We start from the raw sequence: 21,369 nt of genomic DNA, 5'->3' as shown, positions 1-21,369 counted from the left end.
GACAGTAATGTACTAGTATTGAACCGGTGCGGGGAGGAGCCAAAATCATCCCCGTCCCGGCCGGCCCCTTCCTTGCTACGGGGAATTTTGTTTGTCCCCGTCCCCTCTGAAACCAGGGAATCCCCGCTCCGCAGAGCTGATCCTTGTTTTTCCGGGTTAAATTGCCAGCCCTAAATGCATCTCATCGGTAATTGAGAAAGAGAGAGAGAGACGCATTGCATAGTCTATTACAAATTTAAGAGATAAAGAGAGACGCATTGCATATTCTATTACAAATTTAAAAGTAGGCATGAACCAACCTAACAGGTGGTTTCTCTTATTCATAGGGCAACAGAAAACAACAACTATTCTAATACGGACTGTTAACTAAAGACACATCACACACACGTCTTTCCCTTATTCATCAGGGAGGTGCAAAGGCAATATCTCCCACCTAATATTAGCCTACTCATACTCTCTAACACGTGGTTTCTTCATACACCAATCTCGATCTTAATCCCTTTAGTAGTAATCTTTTCCCCCTTTGCCGCCTTGGGAACTATAATCACCTCTACATCATCATCCCCCTCGGCTCCAAGATCTTCCAAAGCTTCATTCAGTGGCTATTGATTTTTATAGGTCATCTCTTGGAGAACATTAGGTGGTCACATGCACAACAGTGATGCTAGATGCATGCAAATAATCAATGGCTGGGATAGAAATCCTTGGATAATCTGTTCTTGGAATTGGTTATCCTGCATGCGTAAGTTTATTTATCTTGAATCAACCCCGGGTACTCTACTCGGCCACTAGTGTAGCATGCCCCAGTGGACATTAATTTAAACCAAGGTCATTTAACTATCCTAATGTGTAACAGTCCCTATTAAATAAGATTTCATATCTGATTGTGCCTCTTAATAAAGAAAAAGAAATTAAGACGGCTCTAAAAAACTCCTTTCTAACACATCGCACCTAAACTCCAATCCCATCTGCCCAACCAAATTAATTAATTAAGACAACTCTTTTCCTCCTTTTTGTTCTTGGCAAGGAAGGGAATTTGCAAAGCTGAAACTAGAAGGTAACTAAGTAAGAATATGAACTTACAGAATTTTGGTGATTGTTCGCGATGAAGATCCACCCAACCGAAGTTGATCTCAAGATATATGTGATGGAATATGAGGTCTTGTAGGCCCTGATTCTCGGACGTAAGGTTATGGCAACAAGGGAACGAAAATGGTCGAAACGATCATGAGAAATAGGGTTGTTCTACAGTTCTAGAAGGAGATGGATGCAAGAAGTGTTGAGAAGTTCTAAAAGCAGATAGGATTGAGAGCAAGAAACTCTACAAGTTGGGAGGTTAAATTTGGTTGATGGTTTTGTGTGCAAATCGAGGTGGGTATTAGCATAAGGTATGTGGTGAAGAAAACAAAAAAATCAGCATAGTGAGCCTTTATCACATTACAAAGGAAATTCTAAGCTACATGGCAATGAGTGGTTGTACAATCCTTAATTAGCCCTTCCCATTGCCATTTCCACCCTTTCCATTAGATGTCACAAAAGGTAGAATCTTTTACATTTTAAAATTTGGGGAGAGGCAAGGAAAGCATCGTGCACAGTAATCTCCAATTATAGCATGAGTTTCTAATTGATAGCATTGTTTCCAATAATAACAAAAATCTCTTCCTTCATCCATGCCCAAGTCAAAATTTGCTTAATTCTAATAAGCCCCAATTGGAAGGTCTGTTCCTAATGGAGTGAAGATTCCATATCCCACTTGTCTCTTAAGGTCCCATTATTACCACCGTCCATTTCCATCTTTAATTTGCAGCTACACTAGCCCAAAAGTCATAGCAATAGTTTAGGGATTATGATGTGCTAATTAGGCTAATCCAAACCATCCATCCATTCAAGTTACCCACCCATTTAACGGATAAAGGCACCCCTTCAAGAAAATTTCAAAAGTTTTATTTGATACCGACACCCATTTCTAGCAATTAATTTTGGGCTTGATTTTTGATAATGACACCCATTATAAGCAAATACCTATATGCTCAACTATGATAATGACACCCTCTAAACAAATAGTAGTAGCTAAATTTTGATAACGACACCCATTAGAGTCATATGTTCACTTTGAGAAGGACAACTACAAAAAAAAAAAAAATAATACTTGGGACCGGGTATTACAGGATCCACCTTTGTCTCGGTTAAAATCCTTTAAAATCCCCTGTTGGTGACCTGTCTTATCTTAGGTTAGGCTAGGCCAGGGAAGAAAAGCTGAAAATGAAATGTTATTTGTCTTTTGTGTATGTAGGATTAGAAGGGAAATGATATTTCCCCCCTCCCCTTAAATGGATACAACCCACACCCCACCCCCGTCCTTAACGGTTTCTGGGAGGATGGGTCACTGCTTGACGATAAATTCACCCACTCTCTTTGACTCTAAAACTTAACGGAAATGATATTTGTCTTTTGTGTATGTAGGATTTTAAGGGAAATGATATTTCCCCCACCCCATAAATGGATAAAATCCACACCCCCTCCCCCATCCTTAACGGTTTCTGTGAGAATGGGTCACTGCTTGACGATAAATTCACCCCCTTTAACGTTTTTTCTTGACTCTAAAACTTAACGGATAACGTTAATAGGGGGGGGCGGGGGGGTGGGGTGGGATTTCATCCCTCGGAGGGAAAGTTGTTGTGTTGTTCCTTGGGTTCTTGCCAGTACCATTAGCATCATCATTTTCATTAGGATCTTGCTCATATCATCATGACTGACGTAATTGCGGACATCTCTCAGGTCGGTAATTCCAGCTCCATTAGTGAATCTAATATTCATTCAGATTCCCTCTCTCTTTATTGCTCTGATACCATATTAACTTTGAGTAATCTGTAGAAAGTGTGCTTTCATTCCTAATCAATGTATATATACAAGAAATCAGTCCCATATACCAAGGAATTTTTAGTTACAATGGATACGAGTAAACTGTTGGGCAAACTTTGAGACCTTATGAAGATAAGGATAAGAATTTCTCCCAAGATTCTCTAATATGGGGAATCCCCACCCCCTCCCCGCAAGGAATATCTAATCCCCGTCCCCGCACCACACCCTACTGGGACAAAATCCCCGCCATATCCCTGCTTCGGGATTCCCTCGTATTAGACTTTTAATTTACTCTTAGAGTCGATTAGAAATTAGAATCACGAGTGAAGATTTAGAATTTAAATTTTAAATAAGTTATTTTTTATAATGCAAGGACAGCAATGTACTAGTATTGAACCGGGGCAGGGCGGGGCAGGGAGAGCCAAAATCATCCCCGTCCAGGCCGACCCCTTCCCTGCTAGGGGGCAATTTTTTTTGTCCCCGCTGAAATCAGGGAATCCCCACCCTGCGCGGAGGGGGGTGGAGCTGATCCCTGTTTTTCCGGGTTAAATTGCCAGCCCTAAATGCATCTCATGGGTAATTTCGAGAGAGAGAGAGAGAGAGACGCATGGCATAATCTATTACAAATTTAAGAGATAAGAAGAGACGCATTGCATATTCTATTACAAATGTAGGCATAAACCAACCTAACAGGTGGTTTCTCTTATTCATAGGGCAACAGAAAACAGCAACTATTCAAATACGGACTGTTAACTAAAGACACATCACACACACGTCTTTCCCTTATTCATCAGGGAGGTGCAAAGGCAATATCTCCCACCTAATATTAGCCTACTCATACTCTCTAACACGTGGTTTCTTCATACACCAATCTCGATCTTAATCCCTTTAATAGTTATCTTTTCCCCCTTTCCCGCTTTGGGAACTATAATCACCTCTACATCATCATCTCCCTCGGCTCCAAGATCTTCCAAAGCTTCATTCAATGGCAATCTAAGCAGTGTGTTCACTTTCATGTTTTTCATAACATTAGAATGAGGAAGATGCACCGAGCTCCCAATAAAGTTACTAGATGCTGGCCCACCAAATTTCTCACCCTCGGTATTGATGTAAACATCCAATTTCACATACTCATCCCTACTAAGCTCAAGATCCACGACCAAAATCTCTTCCTCATTCTCTTTTTCCTCCTTACTCCTAGAGTTCTTAGGCCTCTTAACAGTGGCCCTAATGATGGAGCTCAGTTGGCGTGGGCTGCTCCCAAACTCGCCCGCCTTCTTCTTCAAGGTTTCCGCTAACGCTTTCTTGGTTGGGAGCATACTAGTAGTAGTAGCAGTAGTAGTGGTGGTAGGCTTAGTCTTCCATAGGATTTCAACATCTTGGTAACCATACCTCAATTTCGAAGGATCGAGTGCATCAGAGACCTTCACTTGAACCAATTCAGCATTCTCATCATAGAACAAAAATGATGCATCTAAGTAATCAGTATCGGTGAAATCTTTTCGATTCTTCCCTGGTAAGGTCTTCCATATTGTCCAAAGCCGATCCACGTTACTGTGATGACCGAAGAAAATCGGGTCACGGGCCGCAGAGTAGAGGATCCCCATGTCTTCTCCATTAGGTGTATTTGGGTTTGGATTTCCAGTCCATTTGTGTACTATAATATGCGGAACATTTTCAACTGAACCAGCTCCCGGTTCAGCTGCAGTCCCGGCACGATATGCCGCACCAAAAAAGAGGGAAGGTGTTGTCTTTTGTACAACTTGTTTATACATGGTAGCGTAATTACTGTGAATAAGTACTTGATTAGTCAAATCACTCGTGTCGGCTGAAGCAAGATTGATTATCGTAGGTGGCTGGTGATTGGCATCGCGAAGACAGTCGTAGAGTGGCGTGAGCTTGTCAACGAACATGGCAGGCATGGTCATTCCGTCGGCTGCATCCCAATTCCAGAAAGGGATAGCTAAAGTTTCATCATTGAGTAATTTTGCAAGGATCCTTTCATAGAAGTACAAGTACCAGCGATGCCAAGGAAAGAAAAGCCATGAGCTGTGGATCTGGAGTTCGACTGTGTATCCAGCCTGTGATTCCAAAAACAATATGGCTACACCAACTTAGAAAATGTTAATAGAATAAGGGGATTTGCTAGGGACCATCATATCGCAGTAAGAATTTCTTGGGCCGGCTGTTGCATGAGAGTGCAACATCCGTCAAAATGCCTTATACGCAAATATTATTACGGATTTGCTAGGGAATTTTCTGGAGATGCCTGGTGCTAGCACCAGGCTGCTGAAAAGTGACCCTGGTGCTAGCAAATCTCATATATTTTTACGGATTTGCTGGGGAATTTTCCAGAGATGCCTTTCCGAGTTTCCGTGGCTGCAGACTCTTCCATGAGAGCAGAAAAAGGCAAAAATCTGCTAAAATGTGAAAAAATCAGCCTAAAATTGCCTAGCAAACAAATTTCATAATTTTAACATGGTCAACGTTCGAAGATAAGAAAGTAGGCATTATTGGCTCTTGGGATTAGATGATTAGCATGATTTATGGGCCATGAGAGAGTCAACAAGGACCCACTAAAATTCCATTTTTTAAAAAACAAACCTGAGTATAAGCACCATCGCAGTAGGCGCAATGAACGTTGGCTTGTTGCGTGAAATTTCGTGGGTCTGTAAGTGGGAGCTCCTTCATAAGGGCTACCGCCTGGTTATATTTCTTAATCTCGTCAGCACTGAGAAGGTGTGCCGCTTTTCGTTGACGCATTAAAGAAGATGAAGATGGGAACTTCCATTGCTTGATTTTGTCTGTAGGTTTGGGAGGGCAACAGTAGGTGGGGGGGCTGTTGTCAGTTGCAGTCTTGCAGGTGGTCAAGTCCGGCGGTGTGATCGGTGCAGCCTCGGCTCGGCCGAGGGTCGCACCATACAGACCTCCCAACCCTAGGAGAACATCTCTTCTGTCTAGATTATTAAGAGATTTGTCTGGCTTTGAAGACTTTGTAATGGGTTTGTTGACTTTGTTACAGGGTTCGTCTCCTGCACTACGAATGCAAGAGGGATGATCGGTGGTGGAGCGTGGTGGGTTTTTTGAAAGGGAGAGAGGGTTTGTGTTTTTGGAGAAGATAGAGGGATAAGTGGTGGAGATTAGAGTAGAGAAAGGCATTGTGGCGTTTTCCGTTGAGGGTTTGAATGTTTGGGATATTTGGAGCGGTATAAATAGTGGAAGAGTGTTATGTGTGGGAAATGATTTCAGCACAACTATGTTTTGATACATGCGCTCATGGATCTTGTATTTTAGCCTTTAATTGTCATCTAAGCGCTTTTTGGGAACCGTAAAAACCCTTTTACAGCTAGGGCTGCAAATGAACCGAGCCGGATCACGAACATGTTTGGGTTTGGCTCATTAAAAGTTCGGCTTGGACTTGTTCGTTTACTAAACGAGCTGAACCCGAGCCAAAAAAATTAGGCTCGTCAAATAAACTAGCCGGACTCGAGCTTTGTAGATTATGACAACCGATACTGAGTGGCAAACCAATTATTGGACTCAAAATTACGGCTGAATTTGAGTCCAAACCTCCCAACCGAGCCGAGGGTCGGGGCATACCGTAACATTCAGGTCGGAGGGTTAGGATCAACCTATGGAAATGACTTTTGACGCACAAACTATTTAGGATATGGCCCATCTAATGGACGGTTTGGATCATCCTATGATGCGAGCCATACCGTACTTTTAACAAAGTGAGGAGTTCCCTCATCAAAATACAATAGTGCTGATAACATTTCCCTTTTTTAAATCCTTTCTATAATCTCAAATCAAAGCAATACATACTTCCCTCCTTTCTACTTTTACCTTTTTTTTTTAAATCCATATATATATATATATAATCTCAATACATACTTCATACCGTAGTTTATTTCGGCCGAAAATTTGAAATTTTGTTCATCCCGAAATTTCGTCCGAAATTTAAGGGATTTCACCAAAAAATCTGGATTTTTGATAATTCTTTAATAATATCCCCAAATTTCAGCAGAAATTACTGAAATTTCCAAAATTTTAGGCGAAATAAATTTGGATAAAAAAAATGGCCGTTGAATAGATTTGTGGGATTTCGGCTGAAATTTAGGTTTCGGTGAGGACCGAAACGCATTCCGAAACTGAAATTTGAAACCTTGGCAACAACATTACCCGAGTGGGCATAAAGCTTTATCAAAGGATAAAGTGAACCAAGTGTCACGTGGCCATTTCGTCCAGCGCTGTTCGCATGGCCTATGGCCCGTGACTTGGTCTATCAATGTAATATGTAAGACTCATGCCTATGTACATGTTGTAGTGAGGACGTAGTTGGTATTAAAATCCATCTCGTCTCGTCTCGTTGCGTCTTCAAAAGTCGTTGTTTATAGCACCTTTGGTCGCCACTGGTGGTTAAGGGGGTTGGTAGCTAAAGCTCTTTACCCTGAGATCTTGGTTGGCCATCGAGTGGTGCATTGCTAGTGCATATCCTAGCAGGGATTCCATTCTAGTCAACGGGTGATCGGGGACCCTTAGGAGTTGTAGACCTTTTGGCATGATCCTATTGTAACTTGTTTTGGAATCATCAATAAAGCTTAACATTTGCTTACTCGTGTGCCCTATTGCTTTGTGTGTGTTTGGAAACTTAGCACTCCATTTGTGTTTGTTTTGTAGGTTTGATTCTCATAACCTTGCTAGGCTTACTTGCTTGTTGTGAGGCAACGCAAGTGCCGCACGGACCTCAATCCCAAACCAAAGGTCCGTGACAGTTGGTATCAGAGCCGAAGTTCCTACCTACATTCAGAAATGGCGAAGAAGAATGCTACCCAAACACTTCCTCCGGAGTCTAGTCAGGTCCATGATGAGCAAGACCCAATACCGGTGCGAAGTACAAGAGAACGGATTGCTGGTGTTGAGGAAAGGGTGACAGCGGTAGAGCAACAACAGTTCAATCTTGCCGAATTGACAGAAGGCCTTGGTGTGGAGACCAAGGGCATGATAGAAGAGGTGGAAGAGCGAGTCCATGCTCTTGCTGAGTTATTGAATCAGGCCGCGATGGAGGATCTTCGAAAGCAAGTTGAGACCCTCACTGGCCAAGTGAATTTACTCATGAGGACCATCGGTAATGGCATAAGTGGTCACGGAGATGACAGGGTAGCAGGGTTCGAGTGCCTGAACCACGATGCTACGCCGGTGCCCGTGATGCTAAGGAGTTACAAAACTTCTTGTTCGATATAGAACAATTTTTCCGTGCAACACATCTTGATGAGGAGGCCAAAGTCACTACGGCCAGCATGTACCTCAGTGATGATGCCAAATTGTGGTGGCGAACCTGTTATGAAGAGATTGAAGCGGGACAATGTATTATTGATAGTTGGGAAGACATGAAGCGAGAACTTAAGGCACAATTCATGCATGAGAATGTGGGGTTTATTGCTCGAAAGAACCTACGGCACCTTCAACAAACCGGGTCGATTCGAGAATATGTGAAGAAATTTTCGACTCTCATGCTTGATATAAAGAGCATGTCAGAGGAGGACAAGCTATTTCAATTTATGGAGGGACTAAAGCCTTGGTCTCAGACAGAGCTCCGAAGAAGAGGAGTTCAGAACCTTGCCACGGCAATGATCGAAGCAGAAAAGTTATTTGATCATGTGGGGGATGACGCAACAAACAGGAAGAAAGACTTCAACAACAAGCTATCTAGCAGCTTCAACAGGCCTCCCAACAACATGAATACCTCTAGTCGGTCTTTTAGTAGCACAAGAGGAAGAATCCAGGGTTCAGGGGGCGATAGGAGAACCTATCACAGAGAGGGGTCCAGACAATACAATGAGGCGCCAACTTCTGCGTCACAGGGGCCGTGCTTCATATGCACCGGTCCACATTATACTCGGTTTTGCCCAAAAAAGGGAACTGTCAATGCTTTGCTAGGTTCAGCTTCCTCACCCCACGCTCAGAGCGAAGAGGAAGAAGATGAGGAGGAACCAAAAATGACAGCTCTAAGCCTGTGCAGTGCTATCAAGGGACAAGGTGCCAAGAAAATTCTTTCTAAAGGAGTCCCATCCAAAGGCTTGATGTACATTGAAGCATGCATCAATGGAAAGATGACTCGGGCTATGATCGATACAGGTGCTACACACAACTTTGTCTCAGAACAAGAGGCAAAACGTTTGGTGTTGAAGCTCGAAAAAGATGACTGGAAAATGAAGGCAGTAAACTCAGAGGCCCGCCCCGTCACTGGGAAAGCAATGAGTGTACCAATCAAGATTGGGGCATGGTATGGAACAACCAATCTCATGGCAGTACCCTTAGATGATTTTCATATCATCTTGGGGATAGAATTCTTGAACCAGGCCAAAGCAGTCCCAATGCCCTACTTAAACTCCCTATGTATGTTTGGAGAAAAAGTACCTTGTATGATTCCTGCCACTAGACAAGAGAGGAAAGACGTCGAACACTTAACGGCCCTTCAGCTAAAGAAGGGTTTAAAGAAAGGGGAACCCACCTTCGTGGCAACCTTAAAAATGGGAGAGGCACTGGTGGGGGAGATCCTCATTCCCCCGAGCATCAAAGATGTTGTGGAAGAATTTAAAGATGTCATGCCTGAGAAGCTACCCAAGAAGCTGCCGCCAAGGAGGGCAGTGGACCATAAAATTGAGCTAGAGCCTGGCAGCATAGCCCCAGCCCGTGCCCCCTACAGAATGGCCCCTCCGGAGTTAGCAGAGCTTAGGAGACAACTCAACGAGCTACTAGAAGCAGGGTTTCTTAGGCCTTCAAAGGCCCCCTTTGGTGCCCCAGTTCTATTCCAAAAGAAGCATGATGGGAGCCTACGATTGTGTATTGACTGCAGGGCCCTCAACAAGCTGACTGTGAAGAATAAGTATCCTATCCCCCTAATTGCCGACTTGTTTGACCAACTGGGAGGAGCCAGATACTTCTCCAAGCTGGATTTGCGATCAGGCTATTACCAAGTGCGAATTGCAGAAGGAGATGAGGCCAAGACAACCTGTGTAACAAGGTATGGTGCCTTTGAATTCTTGGTGATGCCATTTGGCCTTACTAATGCCCCTGCAACCTTTTGTACTTTGATGAATGGTTTGTTTCATGAGTTTCTAGATAAGTTTGTAGTGGTCTACCTCGATGACATTGTAGTATATAGCAACACTCTCGAAGAACACGGCGATCATTTAAAGAAGGTCCTTGGGGTACTCAGAAACAACCAACTCTATGTGAAGCTAGAGAAGTGCTCTTTTGCTCAGGAGCGTATTATGTTCTTGGGGTCATGAAGTGGGTGGAGGGGAAATTCGCATGGACAATGAGAAGGTCCGTGCCATCCAAGAGTGGCAAATTCCAACCAAGGTGGGAGAACTTCGGTCATTCCTCGGGCTTGTTAACTACTATCGGCGGTTCATATCAGGATACTCAAATCGAGCGGCTCCCTTGACAGACTTGTTGAAGAAAGATCGCCCGTGGTCATGGTCCGAAAAATGTAATACTGCCTTTTAGAATCTCAAGGATGTTGTTATGGTGGAGCCAGTGCTACAGCTGCCAAACCATTCGCTGCCATTTGAAGTTCAGACTGATGCCTCAGACTATGCTATTGGTGGTGTGCTTATGCAAGTGTGGACCCCGATCCGGGAGAGAGGTGGGGGACGAGCCCCCAGCGGCCTCTAGGATCATCCACGTGTGAAGGAGAGCTCTACCAAGGAACTCTCGAAACGGATGCCACCCTCATAGCATAGCACGAGTGGCGATATAAAAGAGATACCTTTCGATTCGGGAACAAGTCCGGATTCGAAACGTACCTAAACAAACTCAGAGTCGCCATCCACGGTATACGGCCATGGATCCTTTAAACAAAAATATGCTCTGTATACCATGGATAACCAGAAATATATATGGGTTCGTGCCTGATTACGAATGGAGAAGGTCTGAGAGCACCCCCAATTCGTCCGAGTGCAAGCACTTGGTCTCTTATGCCATTTATTATTAAATTTAAAGGGTTTCGGGCAAAAATCATATGAAATAGGAACAATTCTCAGGAATCGTCTACCTAAGCATGCATTTCCTGAGGATAAAGAAATAAGCATACAAAATGAAATGAAAAATGTGTCACCTAAGCAAAGCTAGGTTATGAGTGACATGTCTAATGGGTGTCTAAATTCTGATGTGCAAACACATGCAAGCTATAGCTAAAGGTATAGGATCAATACTAAAAAGTAAGAAAACATATCAAATCATACAATAATTACACAACAAATCCTAAGACTCTAAATTATTAGCCTGAGTCCTCGGATGGTCTGGTATTCATCCAAAGAAGCCTACGTATCCCCGCCTCCACGAGAATCAAGGCAACGTAGTTCTTCGCGCCTATTCTAAGCTAGGATGCCTAAGACACCTAGACCTCTATCCTAGACTCGATCTAAAAGACCGGACTAGTTATTAAAGTTTCTTGTACGATTATTTAACTTTCAGTGAATTGTGGATTTTAGGACACCCTATATGCCCTAACTAAATGTAGATTAGCCCTAGGCTAATGCAGGTGGTTCCTACAACCTATGTGTAACTAGGCTGTGCGTCCTAAGGAAAACAATGGGATCGCTAACGTATCCAAGACCTAGTCATCAGTCAGCGATGTGAATCACCAACTGACCGGACGGAGGCGCTCCTAACTAGGACAAACTCCTAACTCTAACACAAACACACAACAAGCACACAACAAAAGACAAACTCCTAACTCTAAAACTCTCTATCTAGGACAAAGCCCTAACTCTAGAGAAAGAGCTTTTCGAAAAAACAATATTTTGGAAGATTTTTATATTTTTTAAAAGGGTTAAAAGATTTATTTACAAAGTTTGGCTGGACCTGGGATAAGAATCTCAAGCTGCACTACGTACCTCGTGGAAGAGGATCAAGCCAACGTAGTTCGAAACGAACTCTCCTAACTAAAACCTAACAATCCAAAAGATTTAAGGTTTTTAATGTTTTTGACATTTTTAAAGTTTTTAATGTTTTTGACATTTTAAATTTCTGATGTTTTTGGATTTTAAAATATTCCAATGCTTTTAGATTCTTAAATGCTTTCACCCTTCAAGGGAAGACGCAAGCATAATCACAAACTAGGGCAAAGCCCTAAATCAAAAGGGGAAACCCCGAACAAACAACAAGCGTCTCAAAGAGACGAACCACAACACGTAAAGAACTGTCCCAAGAACAGAGAAAACGAATATAAGATCTCAAACAAGCAAAGCTTTGATAAGACTGAGTTAGTCTCTAATCAAAGCGAAGAAAAAGGTTATCAAGTAAACTCAGATCTCCATTCAATTATTATAAAAATAAATCAAGTGTTAAGCAAAGAAGAATTTTCAATTAAAAAATACACAACCTATAGCAATCATAAAATTATAAACAACATAAATTAGTCTAGACCAGCCGCTGGATAGCCTAATAAAGCAAAAACAATATCAAACACTTCTATGCCCAACCACAAACACCACCCCAATATGAGGATGAAATCAGATGATGCTAAAGTGATCATCTGATATCATAATACACATGATAATATTTCTAATCCCGCCTTGAAATCAGACAGTACTCATGTCGATAATATCGAATAGAGTAGTCATCTGATCTCCTTCTTTCCTAAAACAATTTATTTAAATAAAATTAAACAAATATGATAAGCTTCAAGATAATCTCACCTGAACAGTCCATTCATTATTGTCTTCGAATCCTAACTCAAAGCTTAGTATGAAATAGAAGTATTAAATTTAGAAGTACTGAACTATAGGCTTAATTTTAGAAATCCTTATCAAAATCTTCTCAAATTTTATTTCAAAGTACTCTTTATTCAGTTTTTTTTTTTACTGAGACATAGCTTGTCTCCTCAAAGGCGGTTTGATTTTTCTGAGACATGGCTTGTCTCCTAAAAGAGGCTTAATTTTTCTGAGACACAGCTTGTCTTCTAAAAGAGGGCTCTAGATGACTATTTCATTGCCCTTGCAATGATAGAGGGAAACCTAATGTTCAAGGGTATGCATCTAAAAGACTGGGCAAGTCTTTTAAATGAAAGAGGAGAGTGCTACTCGGAGTGAGCAAGTCCCCTAATGATTGGCTTGGGCTAGCGCCCTCATCGCCCTCAATATAATGAATAAGCAAAGCTAAAGGCAATTAACAAACTACAATGATCCCTCAACAGTAGGGGTTCCGATAATGAGGCCAAGCAAGCCTTCTATATGCTAATTAATTAATGCAATCAAGGTAAAATTCTAAAGAATAATTCCCTATATACACATCTCCAATATATTGGTCATAATAAATAGTTATGCAATTAAATACCTAAAAGAGAGATTTTTTTTTTTTATGATGAAGAGAAACCAATTAACTTGTTCACTAATCATGTGAGATGATATGAGTACCACATACAGATTAGAATAAAAACTGAGCACATTTTATTCATTTTTAATGACCTACAATATTTAGCTCATATACTATTATTCCATAATTTTCTAAAATGAAAGAAGATAATAGAACTACCAATCCATGATCTTAAATAAAATAATCTTAACTCATATTTGAGGCAATTTTATATTCATGAAACAGCAACAGCAGACATATTCAAAGAGAACGAGCAGTTTCATGTTTCTAAATTAAAATGCAACTCGCTAGTAATACCATTACCCAAACTTAAAATTTGTAAAACTAAGATAAAAGATTCGGACCTATTATGATTTTCTCCAAACATTCCAGAAATTATGATATGAAAAATCTGCATCTAAATTTTCTACTTCACGGAAGCATGCATAACTTGTCAAATTTCTTAAACATACAGACACAAAATTATAACATCTATCAATGTGGATATTTTTTTCAAATCTAAAGAAATCTGAGAACAAAAATGATCATTCAGGTAACCATTTTCTGTGCAAAATACTTGCAATAACACAACAAAATACATTACTTTTGCACAATTCATGAAAATATGATATATTTAAAGAAATCCATTTTTCTTAGAACTTTATTTTCTACACGAATTCTCTGATAGCATGTATCCATGTACTCACATCAACGGAATTAAAGCAGATTTTCAAGGAAAATTAAAAATGGGAACATTTATTGAAAACGAAAGAAATGAGAATTTTAGACGCAGATCTTCATGATGATAGAACAATAAACATTCACATACAAGTATCACATCAGCTCTCAAAAATATGGAAAAGGTCATAATTCAAGTCAAACAGGAAGCTTACTTTAATCTTGCACTTCTACGGGAAATAGTACTTATTTCAAATAAAAACTTGCACGTATTATATGATGATGTGAGATGTAAACATTAAAGGGGCGAAAAGGGCTGCTATTATTAAAAATGTGTAGGGGCTGACATTATCTCTATGTCTCAAATTTTTAAAACCCAAAGCCATACATGCTTTAAAAAAAATGATCAATCATTATAATGGGTTATTGAACAAGGGCTAAAATGGGACTGACTTAAACAAGAGCTAAAACAAAGGCGAAATCTATGCTCAACCAGGGGCTGATTCAAGGACTAAGTTTATGCCAAAACAGGGACCAAAACATGAATTAAATTTATGCCAAAACTGAGGCTGATTTGTGGACAGATTTGTGCGCATGGATCTATGCTAAACAAAAACAGATTTATGCGCAGGTAATGTGCTAAACATGGGCAGATTTGTGAGCAGAATTTGTGACAGATTCACGGGTGAAACATGGACAGGTTTGTACTCAAAACTGGGACAGATTTCATGCTCAAAACTGGGACAGGTTCATGCTTAAAAATGGGGCAGATTCCTGCTTTAAAATGGGACAGATTCACTACTCAAAACTGGGACAGGTTCATGCTTAAAAATGGGGCAGATTCCTGGTATGCACTGTGTATTGAACAGAGGCATATTTGTGTGTAAAAACTGGGGCTAAAGTGGGCGGAATCTATATTCAAACAGGGGCAGCAATGAAAGGAATCAAATACTCAATTATACATGATGACACAATGAAACTGAAATTAATCATGTACTCATAATAATTCAACAGAACTGTAAATTAGACCCATGCATATATGGTAATGACAAACTACCTGTTCAATTCAAGTTATATTTGATATTATCAATATCCTCCCGGTACAAAATGTCAAATTTTTTCTTTTCATTAAAACTGATAGTAAGATATGATGAACAAAACTGAATTAGCACAACTTAAGTACTAAATAAAATAAATGAACTTATGCAACATAGAGATTGCCAAAGTGTTGAGGAGGTATTATAAACATTATTACAACTAAACAATAAGAGCTGAGCTGCTCAAATCAAAATAGTGTAAGCTAACACGTTGCAGCAAAGTGAGGATTGCACTTATCACTACAAGGTGGGGACTGTATATATCAAAAAAATGGTTTGGGGCTACACATATCAATATGGTTTAAGGCTAAAAAAAAAAAAAAAAAAAATTGTTATCATATGACACTAAAGATGAACCCAAGAAAGATGAATTCAACTTTCACAACCTAAAGTCAAATAAAGACACTGATCCTCTTACCGTTTAAGCTAAATATGCCACACACTGCCCACTATGGTCTTATGGGATACAATCTACCAGCAAATGCCAAAATGATAAGCTTCTTTACAAATAACACACAATGACCTACATCCCTTTCCAAAACTCAGAAATTGCGTACCCCCCATTTTTTTTATCAATCTAAACTTCACTATACCCTTTTGCCGTAAACTTGCGTGTTAAAAATTGTCACAACTGATCATGGAAAAGAATAATGAAAACAACCAAAATCATCATAATTAAGTTTCAATTATTATCATATTAAGGTGCTACCCTGTACACTAAAACATGATGGAGTTCCTTCTCTAAAATAAAGTTCTACACACGATTCTATACACCAAAATCAATGAAAATTGAAGGGTGGCTGCATAGGTATAAACCTGAATCTCAAATACATCTGAAACCTGGGATATTCAATTAACCAAGGAAATTAAAGGCATGAGATGATGAACAGGCCTCCTATCGTAAATTGTCACTCTTCAACTCATTATTTAGACACAAATAATGCGAACTGGATTCAAAAGCATAATTATCTTGACACTATCTAAAATCAATTTTCAAATAAAAAATCAAAATTTCCAAGTCCTTTTTATAAATTTCTCAACTTTTTCTGAGTTCTGTTTCTATTCTAAGAATATAACCTCATACATTTTGGTTTAAACCTTAAAGAACGACATTATTTAAAATCTTCATTATGAAAGATAATTCACAGATCCTACCATAAACAAATTCCTTAAATCAACTAAATGACATGAACCTGTCCTTACACAACAATGTTCCGATAATTCTACACAAATCATCATATATTTTATTATTATTATTATTTTTTACCTCTTTTTTTTTAGAAAACAAATCAAAGGACGAAAAAATGAAATCAAACGAAGGGAAAGTGAGGATATCAACATTAGAAACAACAGAAATCATGAAAAGCTCAAAGGAATTAATGAAAAATAAATAAAAATATAATATGAATTTTTAGGAAATAACAAAGCACTTAGAATTTAAGCAATAAAAGGAACAAAATGAAGAAACTAAAAAAATAAAAATAAAACGACTTACCTTATCTCCGTACTCGGCCTAGCACGCCAAGTTGCAAGAATTACTTGAGATCTCCAGATCTCTTTTGTAAGCCCTAAAAATGATAATCCCTCTTCTTTTCTTTAATTTGACTTTGCAGATATGAAAGATCTCCGAAATTTATCCAAGCTTTTTACTTCTTCCTTATGAAACACTTTGGAATCTTAGATCTAAGGCTTAAAAGCTGTTCAGAGAAGAAGATAGCTTAGGATTTAAAGAATTTCTCTATCTCTCTCTCTGCAAATTTTTCAGATCTGGAAATCAAATTTTTTTTGATCTACTATTTTCTCAGATCGCAGATCTCTCTTGAAGTTTAAAGGAACAAACAGAGCTAAGACCGGAGAAGATGAGCTTGTCCAAGCTTTTGACCGGAGCAAAGCCAAAAAAAAAGATCGGAGGATAGAAAAGGTTAAGATTCTAGGGCTAAAACACAGTGCTAAGGTTTGAAAATATTAACCGAAGCTCTTATAGATGATCGAAGAAAAGAAGTGATCAAGAAAACAAACCAGATTCCGGCATAACTCGCCGGAGAAGATGAGATTTGGACCAATGGATTAGAGCTAGGATATTTGGGATTTTTCTCTCTCAGCTTTTTCTCTCTGGATTTTTATGAAAAATGAACAGTCTCCTCTTTTTTTTTCGTTGATTTTCTTATATATAAAAATACAGCCGTTGATATCGGCACTCCTAAATTTATAAGCGCACAAAAAATGATGGGCGCGCGAATCAAGCGCGGCCCAGACGGGATTATGCACCCCCTTCCTTCAGAAAAAATGATACTTCTATCCCCTTTTCCCCACGGACAGCCCCTATCCTGATTAATTCAACCCCCTTCTGAACACTGATACTACGGTCTTCTCCTGGCTCGTTCGCTAAGCAAACATGCTCGGATTTTGACAAAATTTTGCAGAGACCTTGCTGGGACTCTAATCTAGCCTAGGCTGAAGTTTGGGACCCTAATTCATTCATTTGATTGGGTTTTGTATAAAATTGGAAAGTGAAGGGCACGGTCAAAATGGGGTGTCTACAGCAAGAAGGGCACCCGATTGCTTATGAGAGCCGCAAACTCAATGACACTGAACGAAAGTACACCGTGCAAGAAAAGGAGATGACCGCAATAGTACACTGCTTGCGAGTTTGGAGACATTACCTTCTTGGCTCCAGGTTTGTTGTCAAGACCGATAATGTAGCCACAAGCTATTTCCAAACCCAGAGGAAGTTGTCACCAAAACAAGCTCGATGGCAAGATTTTCTTGCAGAATTTGACATGGTTCTAGAATACAAGCCGGGCCGATCGAACCATGTAGCCGATGCACTTAGTCGAAAGGCTGAGTTGGCCACCTTGAAATTGGATGAACATGCCTCCATGTGCCAAATAAAGAGCAACCTACAAGACCGTATCCGTGAAGGGCTTGAGAAAGATCCATTTGCCCAAACTATCATGCAGCTTGTGAAGGCGGGGAAATCACGGTGTTTTTAGGCCCAAAACGGTCTCCTACTGACCAAGCGGAGTCGAATATACATTCCACGATCAAGTGACCTAAGGAAGGAACTTTTGAGAGAATGCCATGATACTCTATGGGCAGGGCACCCTGGGATTCATCGCACTCTCGCCCTGGTCGAACGTAATTACTACTGGCCTCGAATGAGCGATGATGTGGAAGAGTATGTTCGGACGTGCCTCACTTGCCAACAAGATAAGGTGGAAAGGGACAAGCCCTTGGGACTCTTAGACCCGTTGCCAGTGCCGAAAGGACCTTGGGAGAGTATCTCCCTAGACTTTATTGTGAGCTTACCCAAAGTTGGGGAGTTTGGCTCCATCATAGTGGTCGTGGACAGGTTTTCAAAGTATGCAACCTTCATACCAGCACCATTATATTGCAGTGCAGAGGAGGCAGCTAGACTATTCTTCCGCCATGTTGTGAAGTATTGGGACGTTCCTCAGAATATTATCAGTGACAGGGACCCAAGATTCACAGGCCGCCTGTGGACCGAAGTGTTTAAGTTGTTGGGCACAAAGTTAAACTTCTCCTCTAGCCTACACCCCCAAGCCGACGGACAGACAGAAAGGGTCAATGCCCTACTTGAAGAATACTTGAGGCACTTTGTCAGCGCCAACCAACGAAATTGGGTTCACCTGCTCGATGTAGCGCAGTTTTGCTACAACTTACAAAAGAGCTCTGCATCTAATCAAAGCCCCTTCGAGCTAGCGACTGGCCGGCAACCTTCCACCCCCCATTCCATCGCTGCTGGTTATATCGGCAATAGCCCCCCTGCTTATCATATGACAAAAGAGTGGCACACAAATGTAGACATTGCCAGAGCGTATTTGGAGAAAGCTTCAAGGAGGATGAAGAAGTGGGCGGATCAGGATAGAAGACCAGATGACTTCAAAGTTGGTGACTTGGTGTTAGTCAAATTGAACTTTAGCCAGCTCAAGTTTACCCGCAAAGTGCATAAAGGCTTGGTTCGAAAATATGAAGGACCCCTTCCCATCCTTGAGCGTGTTGGTAACGTCTCCTTCCGGGCCCAACTCCCTTCATGGCTCAGAATCCATCCCGTCTTTCATGCCAGTTGTTTGAAGCCCTATCGAGCCGATAAGGAAGACAACACCAGAAACACATCAGTTCGAGAGGAACCGCACGCAACTTCCTTCACACCTGAAGTTGAGGGTATCATGGCTGAACGCACCAAGCCGCGAGGAACTTCTCGAAGACCGACACTAGAATACCTCATCAAGTGGAAAGGCCTACCAGACTCAGAAGCTAGCTGGGAACCAAGGGAAAATCTCCACCTCACTGAATGAAATACGTACCTACACGGACGCAATGTCGACGAGGGCGTCGACATGATTAGGTGGGGGAGTGTCACGTGGCCATTTCGTCCAGCGTTGTTCGCATGGCCTATGGCCCGTGACTTGGTCTATCAATGTAATATGTAAGACTCATGCCTATGTACATGTTGTAGTGAGGACGTAGTTGGTATTAAAATCCATCTCGTCTCGTCTCGTTGCTGTAGACACCCCATTTTGACTAAGCCCTAAACCTTCCCGGCTCATGCCAAATCTATCCAAATCTCAGCATTAGGGTCCCAAACTTCGCCCTAGGCTGGATTAGGGTCTCTTCTAACCCCTTGCAGAATTTCATCGAGATCGGGACTCGTTTGCCCAGCAATCGGGCTGAGAGAGCGTGTATAGTGCAATGAAGGGTGGCCCACTAAATTTTCATTTTCCCCTAAAATCCTTGTATTTTAGGAAAAATCCAAGTCAAATCAAGCCCCTAAATACCCATGAATACATTTTTAGAAGCCTTAAAACCTCAGAAATGCCCCGGCAGAGTTTCAGAAAAATCCGACAAAAAAATTCGGAAAAGACAAGTGGAGTTTGTACAGTTATCAAAGTGTGGGGGGTGATTTAGCCAGATGGGGTCGCGCATTCGTGCGCCCATCAAGCAGTAGTGCCATTATCAACCCCCCTTTCTTTTCTATATATACGAAAAAAAGCCGAAATTTTTTTTTAAAAAAAAGAGGCGATATTCGTTTAGAGAGAGAGAGTCTGAGAGAAAGCTTAGAGAGAGAGAGTAGATCCGGCTCATCTTCGTCTTCTCCGGTCGAATTCCGGTCACGATTCCGGCTCAAAACTCCAGTTAAGATCATTTCCTATTCCTCCTTTTCCTCTTCTTCTTCTTCTTTTTCTTCTTCTATGATCTCCATTTTCCCCAAATCTTAAACCCTAGCCATTTTTTTTTTCTTTTTCTCTTCTTCTCCGATCATCATTTTTCGGCGAACCAGTCGGAACTTCGGCAATTTGTTCTGCTCCGATTTTTTATGCTAATTACATTTTTTAGACTATTAAAATCAAAACCGTAGATCTGCTCATTATAAACCTCAGATCTGTAAAATATAGATCTCTGTGTTTTCCGATCATTTTCTCCGGTAAGATCTTGCTGGAATCCGGCCGTCTGCCAGAGATTCGACCTCCGGAATTTCATCCCCTCACCTTCTTCACACTTCATCGGGCCTTAGAAGCTGCTGTGCTTCTCCTTCTATGCAAAATCTCACCTTCTACGGTTGTTCTTCGTCGGAGTTCCGGCTATTGAAGATCAATGTCATTAAAATTTCACGCAACTGAGCTTGTAAAAAGGCAGAGAAAAGGCAGAACACTCAGGTAAATGGTGCAAAGCTTTAAGAAGATCAGTTTGAATTTGAAGGAATAGAATCAGAAGGTATCACAAAAAGATAGAAGGTAATCAAGAGAAAGATCTCGAATTACAGGTATTTTTATTTTTATTTTATTTTGTGAATTAATTTTAATGATTATTTGAGATTTTTGTTGTTGATTATATGCTTATAAGATCTTTGAAAATCATTTTGATATATCTGGTTGGAGTCTGCTCCATCATGTTAAACATATAAGGCTTATTGTGTTTTGGTTCAAAGAAAATTGTTTTTTTTTGGATTAAAATTATTTCTCTGTGTCATTGGTGAGATGAGATTAGCACAATAACGATTCACTATGTGCTAGTCTCGTTGATTTGATCCGATGGTTTTGGTTTATCCTGACATTTGATTAAATTCTTGGTATTTCAAAAATTAGTGTTAGTTTGGTTTGGTTTGGAATAAAATTCTAATTTGTAAGTTTCTAATAATAAACATTATGTATTCATTTTTCAAAGTATTTTTTTTTATGATAACTGTTACAGGAAGTTGTTTGGATTGTTTGTGTGTTATAAGTACTATGAAATGAGATAAGAAAGCATAGATGTATAAGAATAATGTTACAGACTTTATCCCATTTATTTTTCTTCCCCATTCCACTCATACGTCTCATACCAGTTCTGTTATTTCTATATTTCA

At 40.4% G+C, this 21,369-nt stretch overlaps 1 protein-coding gene across 1 annotated transcript; it reads right to left on the bottom strand.

Annotated features, from left to right (window-relative positions):
* Positions 1 to 3,535: 3,535 nt before the first annotated feature.
* Positions 3,536 to 6,054, bottom strand: LOC143862070 (polyphenol oxidase, chloroplastic-like). Its single transcript, XM_077373065.1, has 2 exons — positions 5,467 to 6,054; positions 3,536 to 4,943 (listed from the first exon to the last, which is right to left on the bottom strand). Exons 1-2 carry the CDS (start codon positions 6,019 to 6,021, stop codon positions 3,723 to 3,725), a joined length of 1,776 nt encoding a protein of 591 aa, XP_077229180.1. The 5' UTR covers positions 6,022 to 6,054; the 3' UTR covers positions 3,536 to 3,722.
* Between the last annotated feature and the right edge of the window lie 15,315 nt (positions 6,055 to 21,369).

Source organism: Tasmannia lanceolata, unplaced genomic scaffold, assembly GCF_043159265.1.
Source record: "Tasmannia lanceolata isolate RefF3 unplaced genomic scaffold, GAP_Taslan_0.1 ptg000037l, whole genome shotgun sequence".
NCBI lineage: Eukaryota > Viridiplantae > Streptophyta > Magnoliopsida > Canellales > Winteraceae > Tasmannia > Tasmannia lanceolata.
This window is presented reverse-complemented; position numbering and strand designations above follow the sequence as displayed.